Raw genomic sequence first — 24,272 nt, forward strand, 5'->3', positions numbered from 1 at the left:
ATTGGTTAAAGGGGAATCGTATTTTTATCTGAAATACTTTTCAGGCTACATTTTTAAAAATTTGGTCACTTAAAAAAAAAACTGCTGATGGACTATGGATTAAAAATATTTAAAAACATCTATCATTAAGTTGCTTCCCAGGTGGTGCCATGGTAAAGAATCCACCTGCCAACCCAGGAGACACAAGAGACGCAGGTTTGATCCCTGGGTTGGGAAGATCCCTTGGCGAAGGAAATGACAACCCACTCTGGTATTCTTGCTTGGGAAATCCCATGGACAGAAAAGGCTGGAGGGTTACAGTCCACGGGGTTGCAAAGAGTTGGACATGACTCAGCACACACACATACTTTATTAAGTTATTCAGTTCAGTTCAGTCGCTCAGTCGTGTCTGACTCTGTGACCCCATGGACTGCAGCATGCCAGGCTTTTCTGTCCATACTAAATTTTGAGCAAGCTACCGAAGCTTGCTCAAACTCATGTCCATCGAGTTGGTGATGCCATCCAACCATTTCATCCTCTGTTGTTGCCTTCTCCTCCTGCCTTCAATCTTTCCCAGCATCAGGGTCTTTTCCAGTGAGTCAGTTCTTCCCATCAGGTGGCCAAAGTATTGGAGTTTCAGCTTCAGCATCAGTCCTTCCAATGAATATTCAGGACTGATTTTCTTTAGGATGGACTGGTTGGATCTCTTCGCAGTCCAAGGGACTCTCAAGAGTCTTCTCCAACACCACAGTTCAAAAGCATCAGTTCTTCCATGCTCAGCTTTCTTTATAGTTGAACTCTCACATCCATACATGACTACTGGAAAAACCATAGCTTTGACTATATGGACTTTTGTTGGCAAAGTAAAGTCTGCTTTTTAATATGCTATGCTATCTAGGTTGGTCATAGCTTTTCCTCCAAGGAGCAAGCGTCTTTTAACTTCATGGCTGCGGTCACCTTCTACAGTGATTTTTGGAGCCCCCCAAAATAAAGTCTGTCACTGTTTGCATTATTTCCCCATCTATTTGCCATGAAGTGGTGGGACCAGATGCATGATATTCGTTTTGTGAATGTTGACTTTTAAGACAATTTTTTCACTCTCCTCTTTCACTTTCATCAAGAGGCTCTTTAGTTCTTCTTCACTTTCTGCCATCAGGGTGGTGTCATCTGCATACCTGAGGTTATTGATATTTCTCCCAGCAATCTTGATTCCAGCTTGTGCTTCATCCAGCCCGGTATTTCACATGATTAAGTTATTAGTCAATACTATATTTAATATATTTCCATTAGAAATAGACATTGTTGTTTAAAACAGGAACAAGATAAGGAGGTCTGCTGGCAGCACTGTTATTTATTTAGTTTTCTGTTGTTTTGTTTTTTAAAGTTAGATTTATTGAGATATAATTTGTGTGCAGTAAAGTTTGCTGTTTTTTTTGTATAGTATATATGGGGCCTTCTATCTTGGTAATAAATTCTTTAGCTTATTAAAATTTGTTACTTCTGATAGCCTCTTTGTAGATTCTTTTGCATTATCTATATCAAGCAGCATTCTTTGGATAGATACCAGTTGCTTCATAATGTATTATCCTTTTTTATCTATTGCTAGTTTAAGTTCGCTAACATTTTAAGGATTTTTTTATGGTGGTGTAATATTCATAACATAAAATTTATTGTTTTGGCCATTTTCAAGATGTAATTTGGTGGCTTTAAGTACTTTAAGTACAGTCATAGTGCAGCCATCACCACTATCCATCTCCAGAACTTTTTCATCATCTCAAAATGAAACTCTACATATGAAATAATAATTCCCTGTTTCCCTTCCTCTAGCTACTGGTAACTATTGTTCTCATTTCTGTCTCTGAATTTGATGATTTTAGATACCTTATATAATTAGCAACTTACATTGTTCATCCTTTTGTATCTGTCTTTTTGTACTTGGCACATTGTTGTCCAAGTTCATCAATGTCAGAGCACGTATCTGAATTTCATTCCTTTCTAAGGCTTGTTAAGGTTTTTTTGTGACCATGTTCATGAAAGATATTGATTGGGAATCTTCTTAGTATTTCTTTGTTAACAGTTTTGGTATCAGGGTTGTGCTAGCCTTAGCAAATGAGTTGGAAATTGTTTTCTACTATTCTGTTTTCTATAAGGGTTTGTATAGTGTTAGTTTTACTATAAATATTTGGTAGAAACTGATCCACCCATGTTGCTGCAAATAGCAAAATTTTATTCTTTTTTATAATTGAGTGGTATTTTAATGTATGTGTGTATGTGTGTGCATATCACTTTTTCTTTATCCATTCATCTGTTGATGGACACTTAGGTTGCTTCTATTACCTTTCCTATTGTAAATAATGCTATGAATATTGGGCTGTGTGTATTTTTTCAAACGCTGTTTTTATTTTCTATGAATATGTACCTAGGAGCTGAATTGCTGGATCATATGGTAGTTCTATTTTTAGTATTTTGAGGAACCTTCTTACTGTTTTCCATTGTGGCTGTAACAGTTTACGTTCCCACCAACAGTGCATGAGAGTTCCTTTTTTTCCATATCCTCATCAACGTTCAGAGAAGGCAATGGCACCCCACTCCAGTACTCTTGCCTGGAAAATCCCATGGATGAAGGAGCCTGGTAGGCTGCAGTCCATGGGGTTGCTAAGAGTCGGACATGACTGAGCGACTTCACTTTCGCTTTTTACTGTCATGCATTGGAGAAGGAAATGGCAACCCACTCCAGTGTTCTAGCCTGGAGAATCCCAGGGACGGAGGAGCCTGGTGGGCTGCCGTCTATGGGGTCGCACAGAGTGGGACACCACTGAAGCGACTTAGCAGCAGCAGCAGCAGCATCGTTTGTTATTTGTGGTCTCTCTGATAATAACCATTCTGACAGGTATGAGGTAATACTTCCTTGTGACTTTTGAGTGCATTTCTCTGATGATTAGCATTGTTCAGCATCTTTCCATATGCCTGTTGGCCATCTGTATGTCTTTTTGGGAAAATATCTATGTAGGCCTTCTACCCATATTTTGATTGGGCTTTTTGCTTTTTAGATACTGCATTGTATGAGATGCTTATATATTTTGGATATTAACTCCTATTGGTTCTATCATTAGCAAATATTTTTTTCCATTCAATAGATTGATTGTCTTTTTGTTTGTTGTTGATTTCCTTTGCTCTGCAAAAGCTTTTAAGTTTGATTAGGTCTCATTTGTTTATTTTACTTTTGTTTCCTTTGCTTAGGAGACAGATCCAAAAGATAGTACTATGATTTATGACATAGTGTTCTGTTTTCTTCTAGGAGTTTCATAGTTTCAGGTCTTACATTTGTATACAATGTAAGGAAATGTTCTAATTTCATTCTTTTATATGTAGCTGACCAGTTTTCCCCTCAGAACTTATTGAAGAGATTGACTTTCTCCCTTGTATACTCTTGCCTTCTTTGTTGTAAATTAATTGACCATAAGTACGTGAGTTTATTTCTGGGCTCTCTGTTCTACTGATCTGTGTATCTGTTTTTGTGTCAGTTACATACTGTTTTGCTTACTGTAGCTTTGTAGTATTGTCCGAAGTCAGGGAGCATGATAACCAGCTCTGTTCTTCTTTTTCAAAATTGCTTCAGTTATTCAGAATCTTTTAGGACCGTTTGTTATAGTTTTATGTAAAATGCCATGACTGTTCTAATGGGATTGGATTGAATATATAGGTTGCCTTGGGTAGTATGTTTATTTAGACAATATTAATTCTTCTAGTCCATGAACAAGCGTATCTCTCTGTGTTACCTTATGCTGTCTTCCAGTTTCCCAAATGTAGGTCTTTTACCTTCTTAGTGAAGTTTATTCCAAGATACTTTATTCTCTTTGATGCAGTGGTAAGTGTGATTTTTTTCCCTTTAATTTCTCCTTCTGATAGTGTGCTGTTAGTGTATATAAATGCAATCTACAGAAATCTTTCTGTAGATTAATTTTGTATGCTGCCACTTTACCAAATTCATTAATGAGTTCAGGTTTTATTGGAGACTAAAATTTTCTATATATGGTGTCATGACATCTGCAAACTGTGACAGTTTTACTTCTTCCTTTCTAATTAGCTTCCTTTTATTTATTTTTTTCTTGTCTGATTGCCCTGACTTCTAATAGTCTGTTAAATAAAAATTATGAGAGTGAGTATCCTTGTCTTGTTCTTAGAGGAAAAACTTTCCGCTTTTCACCTTTGAGTATAATTTTAGCTGTGAGTACTTTTCACCTTTGAGTATAATTTTAGCTGTGAGTACTTTTCACCTTTGAGTGTAATTTCAGCTGTGATTTTGTCATAAATGGCCTTTATTATGTTGAGATATGTCCCTCCAGATCCACTTTGATGAGAGTTTTTTTTAATCATTAATGGCTGTTGAGTTTTGTCAGAAGTTTCTTCTGCATCTGTTGAGATGGTCATATGATTTTTGTTTTTCAGTTTGTTAATGTGGTTTGCCCTAGGGTTTATAGTGTACATCTTTAAGTTATTACAGTCTGCTTTCAAAGAATTTATGCCATACTTTGTATACTTCCATTTTCTTTCTCCTCTTTTGTGCTATTAATAGCATGCATTTTATTTTTACACGTTATAAGCCCTATAATACATTATTAGTGTTCTAGTTTAGACTCTCAATTATCTTTTCAAATGGTTAAACTTAGGAAAAAAATTTCTTCCAGTCTAGTAAAGAGAAAGTGGATATAGTTATTTTAAAGTCCCTTTCTGATATTTTCAACATCCAGGTCATGTATGAGTCTGTGTTTCTTGCCTGCTTTATTTCTTTCAGTGGGGTTTGTTTTTTTCCCTTTTGTGTATATTTTACAATTTTAATTTAATGCCTGACACTTTGTATAGAAGAAAGTAGAGCTTGAAATAAGTAGTATTTATGCATGGAAATGGGCATGCTTCTACTTCTGTTATGGCATTTGTGGGATTTAATGAGTTAGTCCGGAGTTGAGCTGGGTTTGGGTTCTGATGTTGCCATGATTATGTTCAGTGTACCTCAGAGGAAAAAAGGGGTTGAACCTTTAAGAAAAATCTTGGTCTTTGGAAAGGGGAAATGATGCTGAATATTGCATGATGGGAATTAGTGAGTTTTATCTTATGGCCAGACCTCTTGAAGTCATGTTTGAATCCTATGAGAATAGGATGGGTATAAGTTTTTATGAAAACAACAAAAGTTACTTTTTAAAATATAATTTAACAAATCATCTTGTTAAGTCACAAGCAGCGCTGCTTATGTGTATTTCTTATGAGGTAATCTAGCAAGGGAGCAGAATATTCTTCCTTGTTTCAAAAAAGGCAGAACCTGAAGCTCCGGCATTTTATGGACACACAGTGTTTCTGCAGAGGAGTGGGGAGGTGATCTGTGCCTGGTGCAGGCGGCATTACTCAGCAATACTCTCAGTGGCAGTGAACTCTCAGTGAGGCCGTGTGAAAGGCTACATTGGTGTTTCTCTAGCTTAGATACAAACTGTAATCGCCTGAGACCTTTAGAACAATACTTCCCACCCTCAGAGGTTTTGATGGAGTTGTTTTGAGATGTGTTTTGGACATGAGATTTTTAGGTTTCCCAGTGGATTCTAATGTACAGCCAAGGCTGAAGGTATTTCCTATCAAGGCTCACAGAAATTCTGTGAGCTGTTGGAGACTTTGAAGTGTCTGGAAATTTTGCATTAGCAGGTAGAGAAAATACCAGTGATATTTAAGTATTATCATTTCTGTGATATAAAGGAAAAACAATTGTTTTATTGTGTACTAAGAAACAACTTAGTATAAGACAAGTCTTGAAAAAATAAGTATTTTGAAGTTGACAATTCTTTCCAAAGCAAATAAAAATTATGTATTGCCATTTCCATCAAATATTGTTAGAGTTTTAAAAAGCTAGTAATGTCTCCCACCACCTAGATCTTGGTTTCTAATACTCTTCTCCAGTAAAAACATTCAGGGGCTCCATGGAAAAATAGCTATTATGCATTTGGGCAGGAAATATACAAAATGAACCTGGAGTGTCTCATGGGACCAGAAAGTAAGGAAATATTAAAAAAAGTTGGAGCATGCCAAACCTACACAGGAGCCAACCTGAAAAAGATCCCAGTGGCCAAAACTAGAGCAATTGGAGCAACAAAATAAATAACGTAATGTTGGATTTTAACCTGAAGTAAAAAAGTAACGATAAACAAATAGGTATTCATATAAATAAGTGACTAAATAGATAAGTAGGGGAGAAGAGACAAGTCTCCTGTACAGAATTCCAAAAGATGATGTAGTTTACTTCCTGCTCAAGGAGGTAGAGCTTAAACCCTCCAACTGCTCCATTGCAGTGCTTCCAGAGGGTAACTCCTGTGAATATGTGGTGGAGGTGGGGCAGTAACTTGACAGTGGGGAAACCTAGAAACAGCAGTTCACCCAGGTGATCCTCAAAATTAGCATTAATAGTCATAAATTATTTTGATAGCATATGCCCTTGATATGATGTAATGAGATCTTCCCAATAACCCATAACCCTAACCTAACAATGAGAGAAAAAAAAAAACTAGAAAAATCCAGACTGTGTGGCTTTCTACAAAATGCCTGACCAGTACTTCTCAAAACTGTCAAGGTCTTCAGAAACAGGGCAGATCTGAGAAATGGCCACAGACAAGAGGAGAGTAAACACCATTGTTGTTCAGTCACCCAGTCATGTCCGACTCTTTGCGACTCCATGGACTGCAGCACACCAGGCTTCCCTGTCCTTCACTGTCTTCCAGAGTTTGCTCAAACCCATGTCCATTGAGTCGGTGATGCCATCCAACCATCTCATCCTCTGTCGTCCCTTTCTCCTCCTGTCCTCAGTTTTCCCCAGCATCAGAGTCCTTTCCAGTGAGTCAGCTCTTCGCATCAGGTGGCCAAAGTATTGGAGTTTCAACTTCAGCATCAATCCTTCCAAGAATGTTCAGGGTTGATTTCCTTTAGGATTAACTGATCTGATCTCCTTGCTGTCCAAGGGACTCTCAAGTCTTCTCAAGCACAACAGCTCAAAAGCATCAATTCTTTGGCCCTCAGCCTTCTTTATGGTCCAACTCTCACATCTGTTCATGACTACTAGAAAAACTATGTAAAAAGCATCATGTAAAAAGCTTAAAAACAAAATCTTCCTCTATCAAATTAACAAAGACTTTCTAGAATTATGACCTGTGTTGGCAAAGGTAAGAAAAGTTGGTATCTTCATTTCATATCCACTTTTTATTCTGTTTATTCTTATCTTTTTATCTAAGTGTGAATTAACACAGGCATTCTGGGGAGCAAACTGGTAATGATGTTGTTCAGTTGCTCAGTTGTGTCCGACTCTTTGCGACTCCATGGTAATAATACCTATCAAACCCCTTGAAGGGGTTTCCTTGACCGAGTGCAAACCCTTCCGACATTTTGTCACTAGAAAAGAGTAAGAGGCTTGAGTGTAGAGGTAATTTTTTCATGAGTTTATTATGGCAAAAATAAAGAGACTGTGTAAATATCCATTTATAAGGAAACAAAGTATGACGCATCCACTCAGTGGAATATTATGCATTCATGATTGTCTTTAGAGAATATTTATCGAGGTCTGATAACTTTCTTGTTCCATTTTAGTCTTCTGGTCATAATGGCATTCATGATCCTGATTTTTTTTTTTTTTTTTTTTTGGTATATATGAGTGTCAAAAACATTTAATGATGGTTGTATTATTTTATAGATGAGGAAACAGGGACTTGAAAATGTTCAGTGAGATGCCCAAGTCTTATGGCTAGTAAGTGACTAAGAGCTTTTTAAGTGAAGTATAGTTGTTAATACAGTATTTTTTTAGTTTTAGGTATGCTACATAGTGATCTGACATTTACATATACTAAGAAATTATCACCACGATAAGTCTAGTCACCACGTGTCCCCATACAAAGTTACTGCAATATTAGTGATCACATACCTTGTGCTGCCTGTTACATCCCTGTGGTTTATTTATGTTATAACCAGAGGTTTGGTAACTGCTAATCTCTTTCACCTATTTCATCCCCTCTCCTTCATGGCAACCACTTGTTTGTTCTCTACCTCTGTGAGTGTGTGTTCATTTAATTGTGTTCCCCTGTTTTGATTTTTGAATTCCACATGGCTCTAAGTTTTTCTCCATGTTCTTTGCTTTAGCCCCAAGTAAGAAAATAAGAAGTGGGTTCCTTCTAATGTTTTGTGTAAATAACCAAAATTAGTTAATTTCCCCCCAAATACTCCCGTATGTGTATTTTACGTGTCTTCCTCAGTTTCAATTTATTGGCTTTACTTTTTTTAAAAAGCTGATTTTTTATTATTGTTATTTATCTATTTTTAGCTGTGCTAGGTCTTCCTGCCTGCCTGCCTTCCTTGTCTTCAGTTGCAGGGAGTGTGGGCTGCTCTCTAGTTGAGGTCTGTGGATTTCTTGTTGCGGGACACGGGCTCTAGGGCACACGGCTTCAGTAGTTGCGGCTCCTGGGCCCTAGAGCCCAGACTCAGTAGTTGTGGTGCTCAGGCTTAGTTGCTCCGCAGCAAGTGGCATCTTCCCAGACCAGGGATCGAACTCTGGTCTTCCTACATTGGCAGGTGGATTCTTTACCACTGAGCTACCTGCAAAGCCCAGTTTACTGGCTTTACTTATAGTTATGGGTATTATATGAACCTTTTCGCAAGTCTATTCTTCTACATAAAATTCTCTTCTCCCTGCTTAAACCATGGTCGACACCTCCCCATCTTCCACGTGGCAGCTAAATAGCTCTCCCCTCAGAGTATCTTCCTGACCACCTGTTTTATCTGAAAAAGCATACCGGTCATACCCCTTCCCAGCTCTCTAATGCCCACTAGCTTCTTTCATAGCAGTGAATACAGTTGATATTTTCATATGTGTTTGCTTGTTTCTTCCGTTAGACTGTGACTTCCTGAGGCTGGGGATTGTTTTTCCCTTCATCAGTGTATTTTTAGGTCCTCTTCTTATGGCTGGCACATTTTAAACAGTAAATATGTGTAGGTTGAATGAAGAAACTTAATTTTTACAGCTGTAAACAGCTCTTTAAGAATTTGTCGTGTACGTTAATTAAGTTTAACTTAGGTTATACAGATGTTATTCTTATAACACACGTTTAGTTCATCTTATCTATATTGGTCTTGATAGTTTAATGTATTTTATGTAGGAATTTGGACTTCCCAGGTGGCGCTAGTGGGAAAGGAACCGCCTGACAACACAGGACATGTAAGAGATGCCTGTTGATCCTTGGGTCAAGAAGGTCCCCTGGAGGACGGCATGGCAACCCAGTCCAGTATTCTTGCCTGGAGAATCCTTTGGACAGAGGAGCCTGGCAGGCTACAGTCCACAGGGTCACAAAGAGTTGAACACGGCTGAAGCGACTTAGCATGCACAGCATGCATGTGGCAATTTAGAGAAGTCAAGTTAGAGGTGAGAAAAGCTCTTACAGTAGAGGTAGAAGTACTGCTGGCTGCTCAGGAGTGGATAGACTTTGAAGAGGTTAAAGAAGAGGGAAAGACATTTTGGACAAGACTCTTGTATACTTTTTAAATACACTATATATATATATATATTTAGTGAAGTTTTAGGTTCACAGGAAAATTGAGCAAACAGTACAGCTATTTCCCGTATATCCTTTGTTCCCACTTGTACATGTTTTGTTGTTTTTTTTCCAGTTTTAAAAATTGTAGTAAAATTCACGTCACATATCCACCGTCTTAACCCTTTTTAAGTATGTAGTTCAGTGGTACTGAATATATTCATAATGTGCAACCATCATTCCATGCATCCCCATAACTCATTTTCATCATGTAAAATTGAAAGTCTATACGTTTTAAACAATACCTCCCAATTTCTTCTCCCTAGTCCCTGGTTCAGTTCAGTTTAGTTCACTTGCTCAGTTGTGTCTGATTCTTCGCAACCCCATGGACTGCAGCATGCCAGGCTTCCCTGTCCATCACCAACTCCTGGAGCTTACTCAGACTCATGTCCATTGAGTTGATGATGGCACCCAACCATCTCATCCTCTGTTATCCCCTTCTCCTCCTGCCTTCAGTCTTTCCCAGCATCAGGGTCTTTTCCAGTGAGTCACTTCTTCGCATCAGGTGGCCAAAATATTGGAGCTTCAGCCTCAGTCCTTCCAGTGAATATTCAGGACTTATTTCCTTTAAGATGGACTGGTTGGATCTCCTTGCAGTCCAAGGGACTCTCAAGTCCCTGGTAACCACCGTTTGTTTTCTGTCTGTACGGTATTGATTACTTTTAAGTACCTATATAAGTTGAATCACACAGTGTTTGTCTTTTTGCTACTGGCTTATTTCACTCGGTATCCTCATGGTTGATCCATGTTATAGCTTATGGCAGAATTTCCTTCCTTTTTAAGGCTGAGTACTATTCTATTGAATGTATATATTTACATGTTGTTTATCATTCATCTGTCAATGGGCAAATGGGATGCTTTCATTTTTTAACTATGGTGGGTAATGCTGCCATGAACATAGGAGTACATATATCTCTTTAAGAGCCTACTTTTAATTAAATATATCTATCAGTTGAATTGACCCCGCAGAATCATGATAATTCTATTTTTTGTATTTTGGACAGTCAACATTCTGATTTTCATAGCAGCTGCACCATTTGACTTTCCCACCAATAGTATACAAGCATTCCTGTTTCTTTACATCTTCACTAACACTTGTTTTCTGGGGTGTTTTGATAGTGACCCATCCTAATGAGCGTGAGGTCTTACCTCATTGTAATTTTGATTTGTATTTCCATGATGATTAGCAATGTGGAACATATTTTCATGTAGATATGGGCTATTTGTAGAAACATCTTTTAAAGACCTTTGCCCATTTTTTAGTCCAAATGTTTGTTTTCCCTTGTTATTGTTGAGTTTTAGATTTCTTTATATATTCTGGATATTAACCCCTTGTGAGATGTATGATTTGTATGTGACAATCCACTTTTCACTTGATGCTTTCAAGATCCTCTCTTTGTTGAAAGATCAAGTTTGATTATAATGCATCTCTGAGTTCATTTTATTTGGGCTTTTTTGAGCTTCTTGGATGTTCATGTTCATGTCTTTTATTAAATCTGGAGAATTTTCAGCCATTGTTTCTTCAAATACTCACTTTTCCTTTTCTGTCTTCTCCTTCTGGAAATTTGACAATGAACATGCTGGTCTGCTTCATGGTTTCCCGCAGGTCCATTAGGCTCTGTTCATCTTTCTACATGTTTTTTTTTTTTCTTTCAGTTCCACAAGCTTGATAATTTCCATTGTCCTGTCTTCATGTTTGCCGATTCTTCATATAATTATTTTATTTTTCAGCTCCAGAGTTTTTTTGCAATTTCTTTTTAGATTTTTCTCTATTTCTTTTTAGGTTTTTCTCTCTCTTTATTGATATTTCCACTTTATTCATTTATCATCTTCCTGACTTTCTCTATATCTTCCTTTAGTTCTTTGAGCGTCTTTCAGACAGTTGTTTTAAAGTCTGTCTAATCTATCTACCATCAGGACTTTTTCAGGGACAGTTTCTGCTGATTTTTTTCCTCTTGAATTGGCCATAATTTCCTGTTCTTTGTATGTCTCGTGATTGTTCATTGAAAACTGGTCGTTTAGATCTAATAATGCAGTAACTCTGGAAATCAGAATTTCACTCTTCCCTGGGGTTTGCTGTTGTTCGTTACCGGTTTTGTTCATTAGAAAAAAAAAAAAAGAATTGTTGTGGGCTGTCACCGTACCAAAGATGAGCCCGAGGTGTAGACTTAAGGTCTTCTCAGGTCTTTTCTGCGTCTTTCCCTGGGTGTGTGTGGTCACTTGGTCACTTTCTAATTTTCCCCATGGAAGCACTTGTCTTTTAATGTCCAGCTCTGGGAAGGGTAAAAAGAGAAAAAAATGAAGGAGGAAGGGAGGGAAGGACACCAGTCCTTTAAATCCCCTGGAAGTCACTTCAGCCAGAGAGGGAGGAGTTGGAACAATTGAGGGAGGTGCACTAGGGATGCTCGCACTTCTTTGTCTGCACCTCTGTGAGCTGGAAGCAGCAGTCTGCAGTCAGGACACAGATGCTGATACTTGGAGATCGGGTCCTTTTTGCCTACCCTAGTTCCCACATGCTGTGTGCAGGCTGCTCCAGGAAGAGGTGCACAGCTGCCTGCCACATGGCTGGGATGGGGGGCGAGGGGAGGGGGCTTCGAGCGCACCACCATCTCAATGGACCAGAATTAGCTGCAGTTTACCATGCAAGCCTTCCCCTGGAAGTTACAAGACTTCATTAGTCCAGAGTTTCAAAATAGTTGCCTGAGACAGATTGTGCCTCTGCAGTTGTTGCTCAGGTGAGCAGAGATTCCTGCTGCTTCCTATTCTGTCATCTCCCTAGAATCCTCTTTGCTATACGAGTTTTTACGGCAGGACTTCAGTAGTATCTCTGGCATGTTTGGGAAACCATTACAGAAAATTGTAGTTTACCAGTTCAGAAGACAGTCAGTTGATGGTAATTAGTATTGGAAAGTTATCAGTCATAAAAATTCATCTGAAATCTAATCAAGACTCTGGAATTCAGGCAAAAGCAGATGAAATTTCTTCTGCTGTCAGTGGCATTCTTTTAACAGATGGGAAGCTACTGGAAGGTGTTTGATCAGTAAAGGACACTTGTCCACTCATTTATCTAATAGGTATTATTTGAGTACACACTGTGTGCAGTATAGTTTTCTGGACAGAAAGGGTGCAGAGATGGAATGCGAGGGCTGGAGAGCCAAAAACCTGTTGCAGAAGAATTCACATGCTGTCAGAGGTGACAGACATATAAGTTACAAAGGAATGTGACAGATGTTACAATAAATGTATGTCCACAGTGTTGTGGAAACTTAAAATAGGACCAAATCTCCTTCAGGGAATTGGGAGTATCTTAACGGAAGAGGCAGCATTTTATGGTTTGTGGGGAGGAGTACCAGTTTACCAGGTGAAGCATATTGAGAGTTTAACAGGAAGGTCATGGTCTGTTCAGGGAATGGTAACTAATTCATGCCTCTGGAGTTGTGGGAAATAGACCTTGAAAAGCAATTTGGGATCCCATCATTAAGGACCTAATGTAATCTGTTTGATGAGGAAACCATGAAAGATTTATAGGCAGGAGACTGAAATGATTTTATTTTTCTTTCTCATTTAGAATAGTTTATGTGGCCTTAATATATGACATAAAGAACAGTATCTAGATTTTAGTAAGCCTTTTGATTACATCTACTCATTGAATTTATATCTGTAATTAATATCCATAGTCATTAAATGTGTGGACTTTGAGAAGATAAGAACTGACTTAGAATCATAGTTCTACCACTTTGTAGCATTTTACAAGTTATTTGATGTGGTGTGAGTGACAGTCTCTCAGTCGTGTCCGACTCTCTGCAACCCCATGGACTGTAGCCCTCCAGGCTCCTCTCCATGGAATTCTCTAGGCAGGAATACTGGAGTGAGTAGCCATTTCAGTTTCTGGGCCCTGTTGACGGGGGTGGGGGTGGGGGGTGGAAGTAGTGAAGTTTCTATTGGATGGGGAAGAAGTCAAATGAAACTTTACACTAGATGTCCTGTAGTCTCAGTGTACTCTAAGGACTGAGTGAAGGTAGGTTTTGAAGTCGATTTGAGGGATGGCCACAAAAAAGGTGTACATTTAACTTACAAGAGGTAATGAGTTCTAAATAGACTTTTGTGTGCTTTGCATCAAGATCTGGAGAAGGGAGCCATTGAAGGTGTTTAAGCAGGAATCCATATGATCCAGTTTTTCCAAATTATTAATAGCGTTCCCCCTTTAACTCTCAATGGTTAACCCAGTTTGGACAATAAATTATGTGGCCAGTCACTTTCTCAAGCAAAGATATAGTAAGAACAAAGGGCCATGGTTGAGCCATGTAGAATACAAGTAATGAGAGAAAATAAAGAAACCAGCCTCTGGTCGAAGTGAAACAGAGAAGAAATCATCTTTAAAAAGCCAAGAGAGAGTAGTTTTAATGGTATTAAAGAGGTGAGATTTGTGAGATCAGCAAGGTCAAATTAGCAAGGTTATGGACCATAAGCATACATTAATTTATCAAGGTAGAGCTGCTTGTCGGCTCTAGATAGTGCAGTTTCATTTGGGCAGCTGGAAGGAAGTCAAATTGGTTTGTTTCTTTGAGAATAAGGGCTGTGTCTTTCGTTTTTATATCCTTAGTGCCTAGCTCAGTAGTTGTTATGTAAGAAGTACTTGGTGCATTTTTTAAGAATTGAAATACAATTAATAGTTTGTAAAAAGGTGAGATAGTAGCTATAGATACAACACTTAAAAACAATTCAGTCAAATGGAAAGGAGGATGTTTTTACTTTGGCAGCAGTTAGAAAGGAAAGATCTCTTCATCTTAAACATTAAGGTGAACTCAGTGAAGAGAGAAAATTAAACTTTCTCAAAGGGGAAGGAAGTTTGAAACCTAAAAGTTTCTGCTGCTTCGAAAAGAATCTATTGTGAAGTGAACAGTGTGGCCTTGCAGAGGTAAAGATAATACACCCTCCCCCGCCCCCAACCCCACCTTCCGCCCGGCACTGCCCAGCCTTGGAAGATTTATGAATACGGTCATTGGAGTCAGAAAATCTAGAGCTAAATCTTGACTTGACCTTTTACTAGATTAGTGGCAAGTCATTCTAGTCTATATTCTATCATTCTGTTCTGTATTCTCTTATATTTAAATGTCTCAGATTTAGTTTATTTTTTAATTGAAATTTAATTAAAAGAGACTCGAGAGTAAAAATTTTTTAATGTCATGCTAACTTTTTTATTTTTTAAACCCAGAAATTCTTGGCCCTAAGCTAATACTTATAATGATGTTGACTGTTTTCTTCAAAAAAAAAGTTTAACAGATAATGTATGCATGTGTGTGTGCTCAGTCACTTTAGTCATGTCCGACTCTTTGCCACCCCATGGACTGTAGCCTTCCAGGCTTCTCTGCCCGTGGGATTTCGCAGGCAGGAATACTGAAGTGGGTAGCCATTCCCTTTTCCAGGGGCTCTCCCTGACCCAGGGATGGAACCTACATCTCCTGTATTTCCTGCACTGTGGGCAGAGTCTTTACCCCTGAGCTCTGGGGAAGCCCTGATAATGTATGCACCTGACCAAAATTCAGGTGGTAAAATGGGGCATACTCAGCTAGAGATTTTAGTGTCATCTGTGAGATGCTGCTCTCTTCCTCATCTCCCCAACTACTACACTTTAGAAGATAATGTCCTGGCCACAGTTGATTATCCCAGCACATCATTGCTTTGACAACATTTCGCTGAGACAAGCACCTGACCCCAGTTCAGCCAATGAGTGACTTCCTGGTATGTTAAGGCTCAGGCTGAGAGAAGGTTAATGGAATCTGTAAGATACAAACTAGTGATACATCAGTAGCCATGTTTCCCACCAGCTGGAGAATGCTGGTCTATAGTGAAAGAGAATCATGCTGACGTGAGAGAAAATCAGACGGAAAAGAAAGGAGTCAGTCAGACACAGTCCTAGCACCTTTAGAGTTACCGAGACCCTCTGCTTCCTTGACCCTCCTAGTTTGATTCTGTTACTCTTTCTTGCATTCAGTGAGCAAATTGAGGCAGTGGTTTTCTTTTCAGGTCAGACTAACTTAAGAGGTCAGACTAGCTTGAGAAGTAGAGAAGGGAATGGCACCCCACTCCAGTACTCTTGCCTGGACAATCCCATGGATGGAGGAGCCTGGTGGGCTGCAGTCCATGGGGTCGCTAAGAGTCAGATATAACTGAGCAACTTCACCTTCACTTTTCACTTTCATGCATTGGAGGAGGTTAACACCTGAATTTCGACGAAATATTCTGACTCCAATGCTCATGCTTTCTCCCCTGTAACACATTCTTTCTCTAGGGCTAAAATCTTAGGTCTCAAGTTCCGTTCCTTCCTAACCTGTGGACTTTCCAGGTGACACAGTAGTGAAGTATTGAAGCCTGCCAATGCAGGAGACACAAGAGACTCAGGTTCAATCACTGGGTCAGGAAGGATCCCCTGGAGGTGGAAATAGCAACCCACTCCAATATTCTTGCTTGGAGAATCCCATGAAGAGAGGAGCCTGGCAGGCTATAGTTCATGGGGTCGCAAAGAGTCGGACACGACTGAGCTCTCACTCTTCCCCCCCACCACCACCACCACACCACCCTTAGTCTGTTCTCTCTAACTCGTTTGGTTTCTTCCCCTTCCATAGATCCTTCTCCAAGTACTGGCAAATGCCTCCCTCATCCTGGAAAGCCTTCACCTTGGATTCTTTGGGCTCCATTAATACAGTTGCGACTAAAGCGTGCAGATGGATTTTGGTAGAAGTTTAGAAAGGTCATAGGTTGGGGCCAGATTGAGGAAAATTTAGACAGCAGTCTTAAGTCATTTGCTATTATTGTGTTGCTAGACCAGAGATGTTTAATAGAACTTTCTGTGATGATGGAAATGTTCTCTGTCTGCAAGCTGTTATCCACATGTTGAGGACTTAACACATGTCTAGTGCAACTGGGAAATTGAATTTTTAATTTTATTTAGCTGTAGTCAGTTTAATTTAAATAGCCATCCAAAGCTAAGGCTGGGGCCTCCCTAGTGGCTCAGTGGTGAAGAATCTGCCTGCAGTGAGGGAGATCTGGGTTTGTCCCTGGGTTGAGAAGATCCCCTGCAGGAGGGCATGGTAACCCACTCCAGTATCATTGGACACAACTAAAGCGACTTAGCCCACATGCACGCGTGAGGCTAAAGCTACCAATGTTGACAGTGTAGCTCTAGCCATCAGGAAGTCATCAAAAGATATAGTTCTTATTTATTTTGTTTTTAAATCAAGGAAGTGATGTGTGTTTTATAAAAAACAAAACTGTGGAAACAGTGTGGGCCTTTGGATGGTGAGGAAGAGGCAAGAATGGAAAATCACTTTCTATCATGTGCCTGTAACGGGGATGGGGAACGTAGGTAGGTGAGCTGCTTTGGGACAGTAGAGGTAGAGTTCAGTCCTGTAGAAGTTGCATTGACATCGTGGGACATGTAGACAGAAATATCCAATAGGCAACTACAAATAAGAGTTGAAAGCAGAGGCTAAGATTAGACGTGTGCATGTTTGTACTCATCTACATAGAGGAAATAAAGGCGTAGAAATGGGTTATGTCCTCCAAAGAGGGAACAGAAACCTTGGATAAAGGAGCATCAAGGGCAGGGGCTTGAAAAATGTTTACATTTAAAAGGTAGAAAGAGGGAGAAGGGGTGCAAAAGTCAAGTTACTATGTGATGTTTTTAAGAAACCAACACTTACCCTTGCAAGTCATAGCAGGAACCCTTTGCTTTAGGCATAGCCCTCATCAGAGAGATTAGACATTTTACTTGAAAATGCAAATAAGTATCCCTCATGATATGGATCTGGTAGAGAGTTGTAATAAACAGGCATGGGGCAAGTAAAAACCACCATTGTGCTATCATAGTGTCATTTCTGCCTGTAGAATCGTACATGTACCTGTAAAATATGATTAATCCTTGATCAGGTTGCCAATAAACATAGCAAAACTTAGTCCAAGTAAATTAGCTTATAAACCTGGGGGAGAGAATGCCTTGAGTCCTTTAATGTTTGCTAGATAATCAGTATGTATAATCAGTATTATAAATAATCTGATGTGTAAGTGTATTTTCTTCCCTCTCTCCTTCCTCCCTCACTTTTTTCCTTCCTTCCTTTCCTCCCTTCTTTTCTCTCACCCTCCCTCCTTCCTTTCTCCCTTCGTTGTTCCTTTCTTTCTTTCTCCCATGCTATGTAGCTCATAGGATCTTAGTTCCTTGACCAAGAATCAAGCCCTAATCACTGGCCTGACAGGGAATTGCCTTAAGTGGATTTTCCATCTAAGATTAAGGAGAAACTGTTTGGGAGAACCTGCATTGGATGCATTTTATTCTGCAAGTGGAAAGACTCATGAATTTCCCCAGTGTGTCACACACTCATGAAGGTATACAGAAGGTAGCGCTCAAGCTGCCTTCTTAGAAGGGCTTGGGAGTAGATTGAAGGATAGTGTGAGTGAAGGATTTGGGAGTTGAAAGAAGGCACTGGAAGGCACAGGAAGATAAGGAGAGGAAACATGGAAGAATAGAGATAGGCTTAAGATCAGAGCTCGGGAGCAGACAGTAGGGTGTAGGTCAATTTGCTGCTTAGCTCATTGCCTGATACAAAGGAAAGGTGACTGGTAGTCAGGGAGAAGCTACATTGCGCCTGCAGGACCAGTGGAATCCTACTTTGCCTCCATCTTTTTTTTTTTTTTTAAGATTTATTTACTTTTTAGCTGTGCTGGGTCTTCGTTGCTTTGCAAGGGCTGTCTCTTCTTGCCGGGAGTGGGATCTACTCTTCGTTGTGTGTGGGCTTTTTATTACGGTGGCTTCTCTTGTTACGGAGCATGGGCTCTAGGTGCATGCGAGCTTCAGCAGTTGTGCTGCACAGGCTTAGTTGCTCTGCAGCATGTGGGATCTTCCTGGCAAGGGAATGGAACCTTGCATTGCCAGGCGGATTCTTAACCCCAGGACCACCAGGGAAACCCTGGCTCCATGTTATTTTATTGATTCCTTGACCTCAGTCATCACAGCATCTTCCTGACCTCAGGTTACTGTTAATTTATTGTACTTACTATTCCAGATAGAATATTTGAACATGTAAATCACTGTCTAGTCCTAGGGATCCTAGAAGTAGGATCCATGTACCTGAGTGCTGCTGCTGCTGCTACTGCTGCTGCTGCTAAGTCGCTTTAGTCGTGTCCGACTCTGTGTGACCCCATAGACGGCAGCCCACCAGGCTCCGCCGTCCCTGGGATTCTCCAGGCAAGAATACTGGAGTGGGTTGCCATTTCCTTCTCCAGTGCATGAAAGTGAAAAGTGAAAGTGAAGTCGCTCAGTCATGTCCGACTCCTAGCGACCCCATGGACTGCAGCCTACCAGGCTCCTCGGTCCATGGGATTTTCCAGGCAAGAGTACTGGAATGGGGTGCCATTGCCTTCTCCACCTGCGTACTACAAAGTTTAATTTCGTTTTGCTTTAAGACTGTAACAGAGTAGGTATGACCTTTTCTAGCCCCGGAATATCCTGGCCTTGGGTGACATGGGCTATCACTTCGGGCTGACCTTGTAGGTCAGAGGTGTGTGCTTCTTTATTGTGTTGTTTCTGGTAAGGCAATCAAGAACAGTGAGAAGCAGGAATAGGAAGATTGTTTTCAAATGTGAGTTATTTTCAAATGTGGATGTATAAACAGAGGTATTCATACTAGATTTTAATACACAAAACTGATTAGGTGCTGTGTAATTTTCAAGTTTCTTATTTTGTTTTGTTTTTTTAATTCAAAATGCCCCTGACAAATGATGGTCTACAAAACTTTAGTGTATAGAATTTTAACTGATTCCTTTACTCAAATATTACAGTGACCTCATATCTGTTACTGAAAACAGATTTTAGAATCTGAAAAGCTACAGGCCCATAGAGGTTGTATTTTTCAGTTTTAAGCTAATAAGTATTTGCAGTTCAATTTAATTTACATGGTGCTGTATCTTTTTGACATATCTCTGTCTGTAAGATGTGGTACATACATAATCCATTTATAAAGAAAAATTTGGCTAAGAAAAAGCTCTGTTGGAGTTTTTTATTCAGTATATGTTTATTTGAGTGTCTAACAGTCTCTGTCTTAGCCACTGGGGATATAGCACTGAAGCAAGCAGAAGATCCTTGCCCTCTGGAGTAAGCTATACTTTCAAGGGAGAATATTTCACATTAGGTGATAGCTAATCAAAGGAAGAAGGGTACCTTAGTCATACAGGAGTTGTACTTTCAGGGACCTGAGATATAAGCAAACCCACTGGAGACAGGGGTTTATTACATTTGACTTTGTCTGTTGTGTTCCCTGCTGTATCACAGAGCCCAAAATAGTACTTGGCTCATATGTCTGTTGATCAGAAGTGTTTATTGTTTTGAATTTGTATAATCAGAGACATGCACTGTAATAAATGGTTTTTGCACCTAGCTAGTTGAAAAGTTTATAATCTCCTTTACCTTTTTGTATTTGTTACCTACTGTTTGTTTCTCTTGGTGTCCTCATGGCAGGATGCAGGAGCACCTTATTAATATTAATAATTAGTCGTATGGTAATCTGATACGGCAAAGGTTAGATTTGGAAAGGAATTTAAGAGGTCATCTTTTGTTCAGCTTCCTGCCTAGGAAAAAACAGTAAGATAATTAGATATGTACTTTTAATTAATCATTTAAAAAACTAGGATAACATAATTGGGTTCTCTCTTGGGAAAGTAGTGAAAGGTACTTAACCCTAGATATAAAGGTACTAACCTGAAAAAATTAGAACTTCTAACTGTGTGGGAAAGTGAAAAAAAATCAACACCACTAAGCTGCTCTTTGTTGATATCAGAAATGGGCCTGTCATTCATTTTGGCATTGAAGCATAGCCTCCTATCTCAGGGGGCAGAACCAGGACTTTTTTTTTTTTCCCTCCCAGAGGAGCTGGATAGTTATTACAGGTTGAGAAGGCTGACCAGTTTTTCAAGAGTTTCTCCTTTTTTCCCCTCTGAAACTCATGGTGCTTTTGCTCTGTCACCAAGATGCACTAAAATCTCCTACTTTGTGACTTCTTCGGAGCCAGCAAATACCCTGACATGTATAATTCGAAATATGCAGAGTTCATGAGTAAGTTCCATCCTAATTTTTGGCCAGTTAAAATTCAAGTGATTTTTAGAACAGCATTAGGATTGAGTTAGGCATTGTGTTGTTTCATCACTTTTACTTTAAGGCTATTTCTGAAAGTCTTTAATATGACTGTGTTTCTTTTTAAGTGTTTTTGCAGCATTAGACAGTACTCTTCTTTTAAAAGCCAGTAACAAAACAATTTTCTTGAGCATCTTTTTAGTTTAACTGAGAAGTATGTTAAATTGAGCGTCTCTGAGCTCGATTGCTCATGTCTGACACAGTCTCAAGTTTCCACTGAATGGTAACAAAGACTGTAGAGTGTTGTTGGTACTGCAGTGAGAGGCATGCTTCTTTAGACCAGGTAAGAGATCATTTTGTTTCTTACTGGTGGGTGCATTTTTACAGCGTTTATTTTATATTCTTTCAACAACAGCAATGTTAAATTGATAAATAGGCAGGAGCACGCTGATTGCAAGACGTCCTTGCTTCTTGCAGACAGGAAAACTACAGGGTATGGGGGTTGGGGTGGGCAGAGGGGGAGGGGTAGAGTAAGCTTAGTTCATCACTCAGTTACTTATATAAATCAATTAAAATGTAAAAATAATTCTGGAGCTCCATTTTCTCTGTGCAAGAACCAAAGAAGCAATTAAAGAAACGAATCTTTTTAAAGGTACTTCGTGGTTCTTACTTGTGAAAGCAATTCAGAAGGGAGTTTTTACTTTCATTTCTTTCCAGTAGTTAATAAAATAAGCTTTGCCTCTTACCATACAATTTTTTTTTCTCATTTATGAAAACTTTGAAATTGTCAAGAGTAAAATCCGCTTCCTCAGGGTCTGTGGAATAAACCTGACACTTAAGAAAAATATTTCAGCTTTTATAGCTGTTTCATTCCCTTTTTTCCTAGTTCATTTTTCTTTAAAGTATTTGTGCTTTGAAAATGTCAGCTGTATTCTAATGAAGCTCAGGCATTGTTTGCTCATAAAGGGGCCGGTGCATTCCACTGCTTTATGGTTTATTACCAGGCACAGTGTGAGAGTGTGGGTGGCACCATTTGGTGTCTGCCTCTTGGTGGGGACTGCCATTATGTTAGCATTGGATTGGCAAGGAAAATACAGCGTGCAAGATCCTGTATGAATCTGGATCCTGTGAAAAAAATTTTAGCCATAAACAGTCCTGCCTGAGCCCAGAATGTGTGACAGCTTGATCTCTTCAAGTGTACTCTTGAAGCCTGAATTTCAGTTACAATGAGTATTCCCCCAGTCACATCTCTGGTTTTGTGATGTATGTAACATTTACTCGTTCTTTGAACTCCAGTAAAGTGAATGTTTCTAGATAAACTATGACATTTTAAATGGACATGGTACACTTTCAATAATACGTTTACTTTTTAAAAAAGTTGGAAGGAACTTAGTGTTGGGGGGTGGCGGGTGGAGAGGGAGAGGAGGTCAGGCAGAGGCTTTCTTTCAGTTTGGAAAGCCCTGATGAAGAAAAAAAAGCAACAGATGTTTCTTCTGTTACAATTGAGGTTGTTTCATTCAAAATTCACAGTAGCTGGAATGGGGAGGGGCGGTCATAAATCTGACTTAATCAGTGAAAAAAAAATAGTCATTTAAAATTTATTCTTTTGTACTGAGGATTTGAGAAACAGTATAGAGGAACATATTCCAAGTAACATACTTTTTGAAGAGGTTTTTTTTTTTTAATTAAAAATAATTTATGTGTCATTAGTGGAAATGAGAAAGTTAGTGATAGAGGAAATGATCATTAAACTATATATAACATTATGGAAAAAACTAAGCCATTATAAAATATATAAGGAATACTTAGGTGGCAAAAGTTTGTATTGTGCAGCGTGAAACATCGTTTACAGTTAGTGAGAGATTATTTTATCTTCAGTGAGAAGCATGAGACTTCAGGAATAAGATCTTTGAATAAGAAATGTGGGAGAAATATTTTGAGTTTAATTGAAATGATGTGTTGTAGTTTCCCTCTTTTTAAAAAAAAAAGGGATAGTAAGCTTAGAGCAAGTAAGCTCATGGAAAGAGGAGAATATTTATCTGCTGAAAAGGGTAAGAAGGAAGAAGAGCTTGGAAGCGATATGCATGAAATGAAAGCAGTCAAAAAATGGCTTTTCAGTTCGTGAAGTTCATAATGAGTAAAGTAAAAATGTCTCCTTTTACAAGTAACACATAGAGAAGCTCTGTGCTCCCATATAGTATGTGTTTATGTATATTACGATTTTATGCATCTCTTAAAGTTAGCTCTTAGGAAACCAGTGCTGAGCACCAGATATTTCTGATTAGGCACTTACTAAAATGTAGCCCCCACCCTGCACCATGAAGTTAGTAATATATGCTAGCCATAAAATTCTCTGAACCGTAGTTCCAAATTTGCATATGGAGCAAATGTTAAACGGTTTTCTAAATGTTTAGCTAGTGTAAGGAGAGGACTGGGAAAGATAGCAACGTTAAAGGAGATTATTAAAAATTTCTCTTGCTCCTCACTACAATCTCTCGGCTTCCCAGAAGATTTTCTTTGCTTCACGTAATGACAACAGAATTCAGAGATTTTGAAACTTTTCAGACCATTTTTTGAATTAAGATTAAGGGTTTAAGGAATAGTAGTATGGAGTGTTGAATTTTTTTTTCTCTAAAATAACTAACTTACAGGAGCTTAAAATGGATTTACCAAGTTATAGGTTTGATTAGAGTAAGAATCTTTATCATTTTGACCAAAGAATGTATATAGTTTTAATGGAATAGAGCGCCCTAAAAAAAAAAAAGGTGACTTCACATGTGATACATAACTTTGACAGCATCATGGGTTCTAGTTATCAAAAAATATGTCACTTATGATTATAAATGTAGGTATGACAGTACATTACCACATCAGCAACAGCAGTGCAAAAGTCATTGAGACTGTTAAGCCTTCAATTTAAGAATAGCATACTGAATGAAGACTTCTGGAGTGAAATACCTGTGGTTCCTGCCTTATCTGTAAACTCTTAAGCAAAAACTGAGGTCTGGGGGTGTGAACCTTTGCTATTCATTTCTCTCCAATTCCGAAGACCCAAAGAGTGGCTGATTTAGATGTTCTCTTGGCTTTACGTATTTTTATGCCATAGGAAACCATCCATGGTGACCTAGAAATCTCTCATCTCTGGTGTGCAAGTCATAGGGAAGATTTGCCAGATGCCTATGTTTTTCTGAAAAGAAAACCTTTTTACCTTGTTATTAAGGAGCAGGTACAACTGCTGTGCTTTAAGTGTATTATGAGCTAACTCTGTTTTGCAAGTGGCTACAGGAACCTATGATGTAATATCTTTCTACCAAGTTTTAAGCAACCAGTTTCAAGTGAACTTTTGGTTCTTGACTCTGAAGCCGGAGATCATCAGCAGGGGGCTTTGTTTTTGGCACTTGGCTCTCTCTTGCACAGTTTGGCAGCTCTCTTGGCAATTTCTCTGACAGAGAAATGAAGAGACTTCTAACTGAGCACTTACTGTGTGCCAAGTGGACCCAGTAGAACTTATTTTTAAAAGTTTGCAGAATCTTTTCATAGGTAAGATTTTAATACAAAAGAGT

General features: G+C 39.0%; 1 protein-coding gene across 42 annotated transcripts in view; it reads left to right on the top strand.

Annotated features, from left to right (window-relative positions):
* The window catches only part of TFDP2 (transcription factor Dp-2), a 180,950-nt gene that overhangs the window by 94,317 nt on the left and 62,361 nt on the right, over positions 1–24,272 (top strand). For 18 of the 42 annotated variants that reach the window (XM_081569611.1, XM_081569593.1, XM_081569608.1 and 15 more), the window contains exon 1: positions 21,005–21,052. The exons of 7 other annotated variants lie outside the window; for them this stretch is intronic. Coding sequence is in view for 1 of the 35 variants with exons in the window: in XM_081569574.1 (XP_081425700.1) it covers positions 20,990–21,052 (63 nt within the window). In the remaining 34 variants the exon portion in view is untranslated. Of the gene's footprint in view, positions 1–20,965; positions 21,053–21,715; positions 21,973–24,054; positions 24,250–24,272 lie in introns of those variants that run through there. 17 more of the 42 variants (XM_081569592.1, XM_081569603.1, XM_081569622.1 and 14 more) reach the window with 3 other exon arrangements.

The sequence above is a fragment of the Giraffa tippelskirchi genome, chromosome 2, assembly GCF_054371585.1.
Source record: "Giraffa tippelskirchi isolate mGirTip1 chromosome 2, T2T-mGirTip1v1.2.pri, whole genome shotgun sequence".
NCBI lineage: Eukaryota > Metazoa > Chordata > Mammalia > Artiodactyla > Giraffidae > Giraffa > Giraffa tippelskirchi.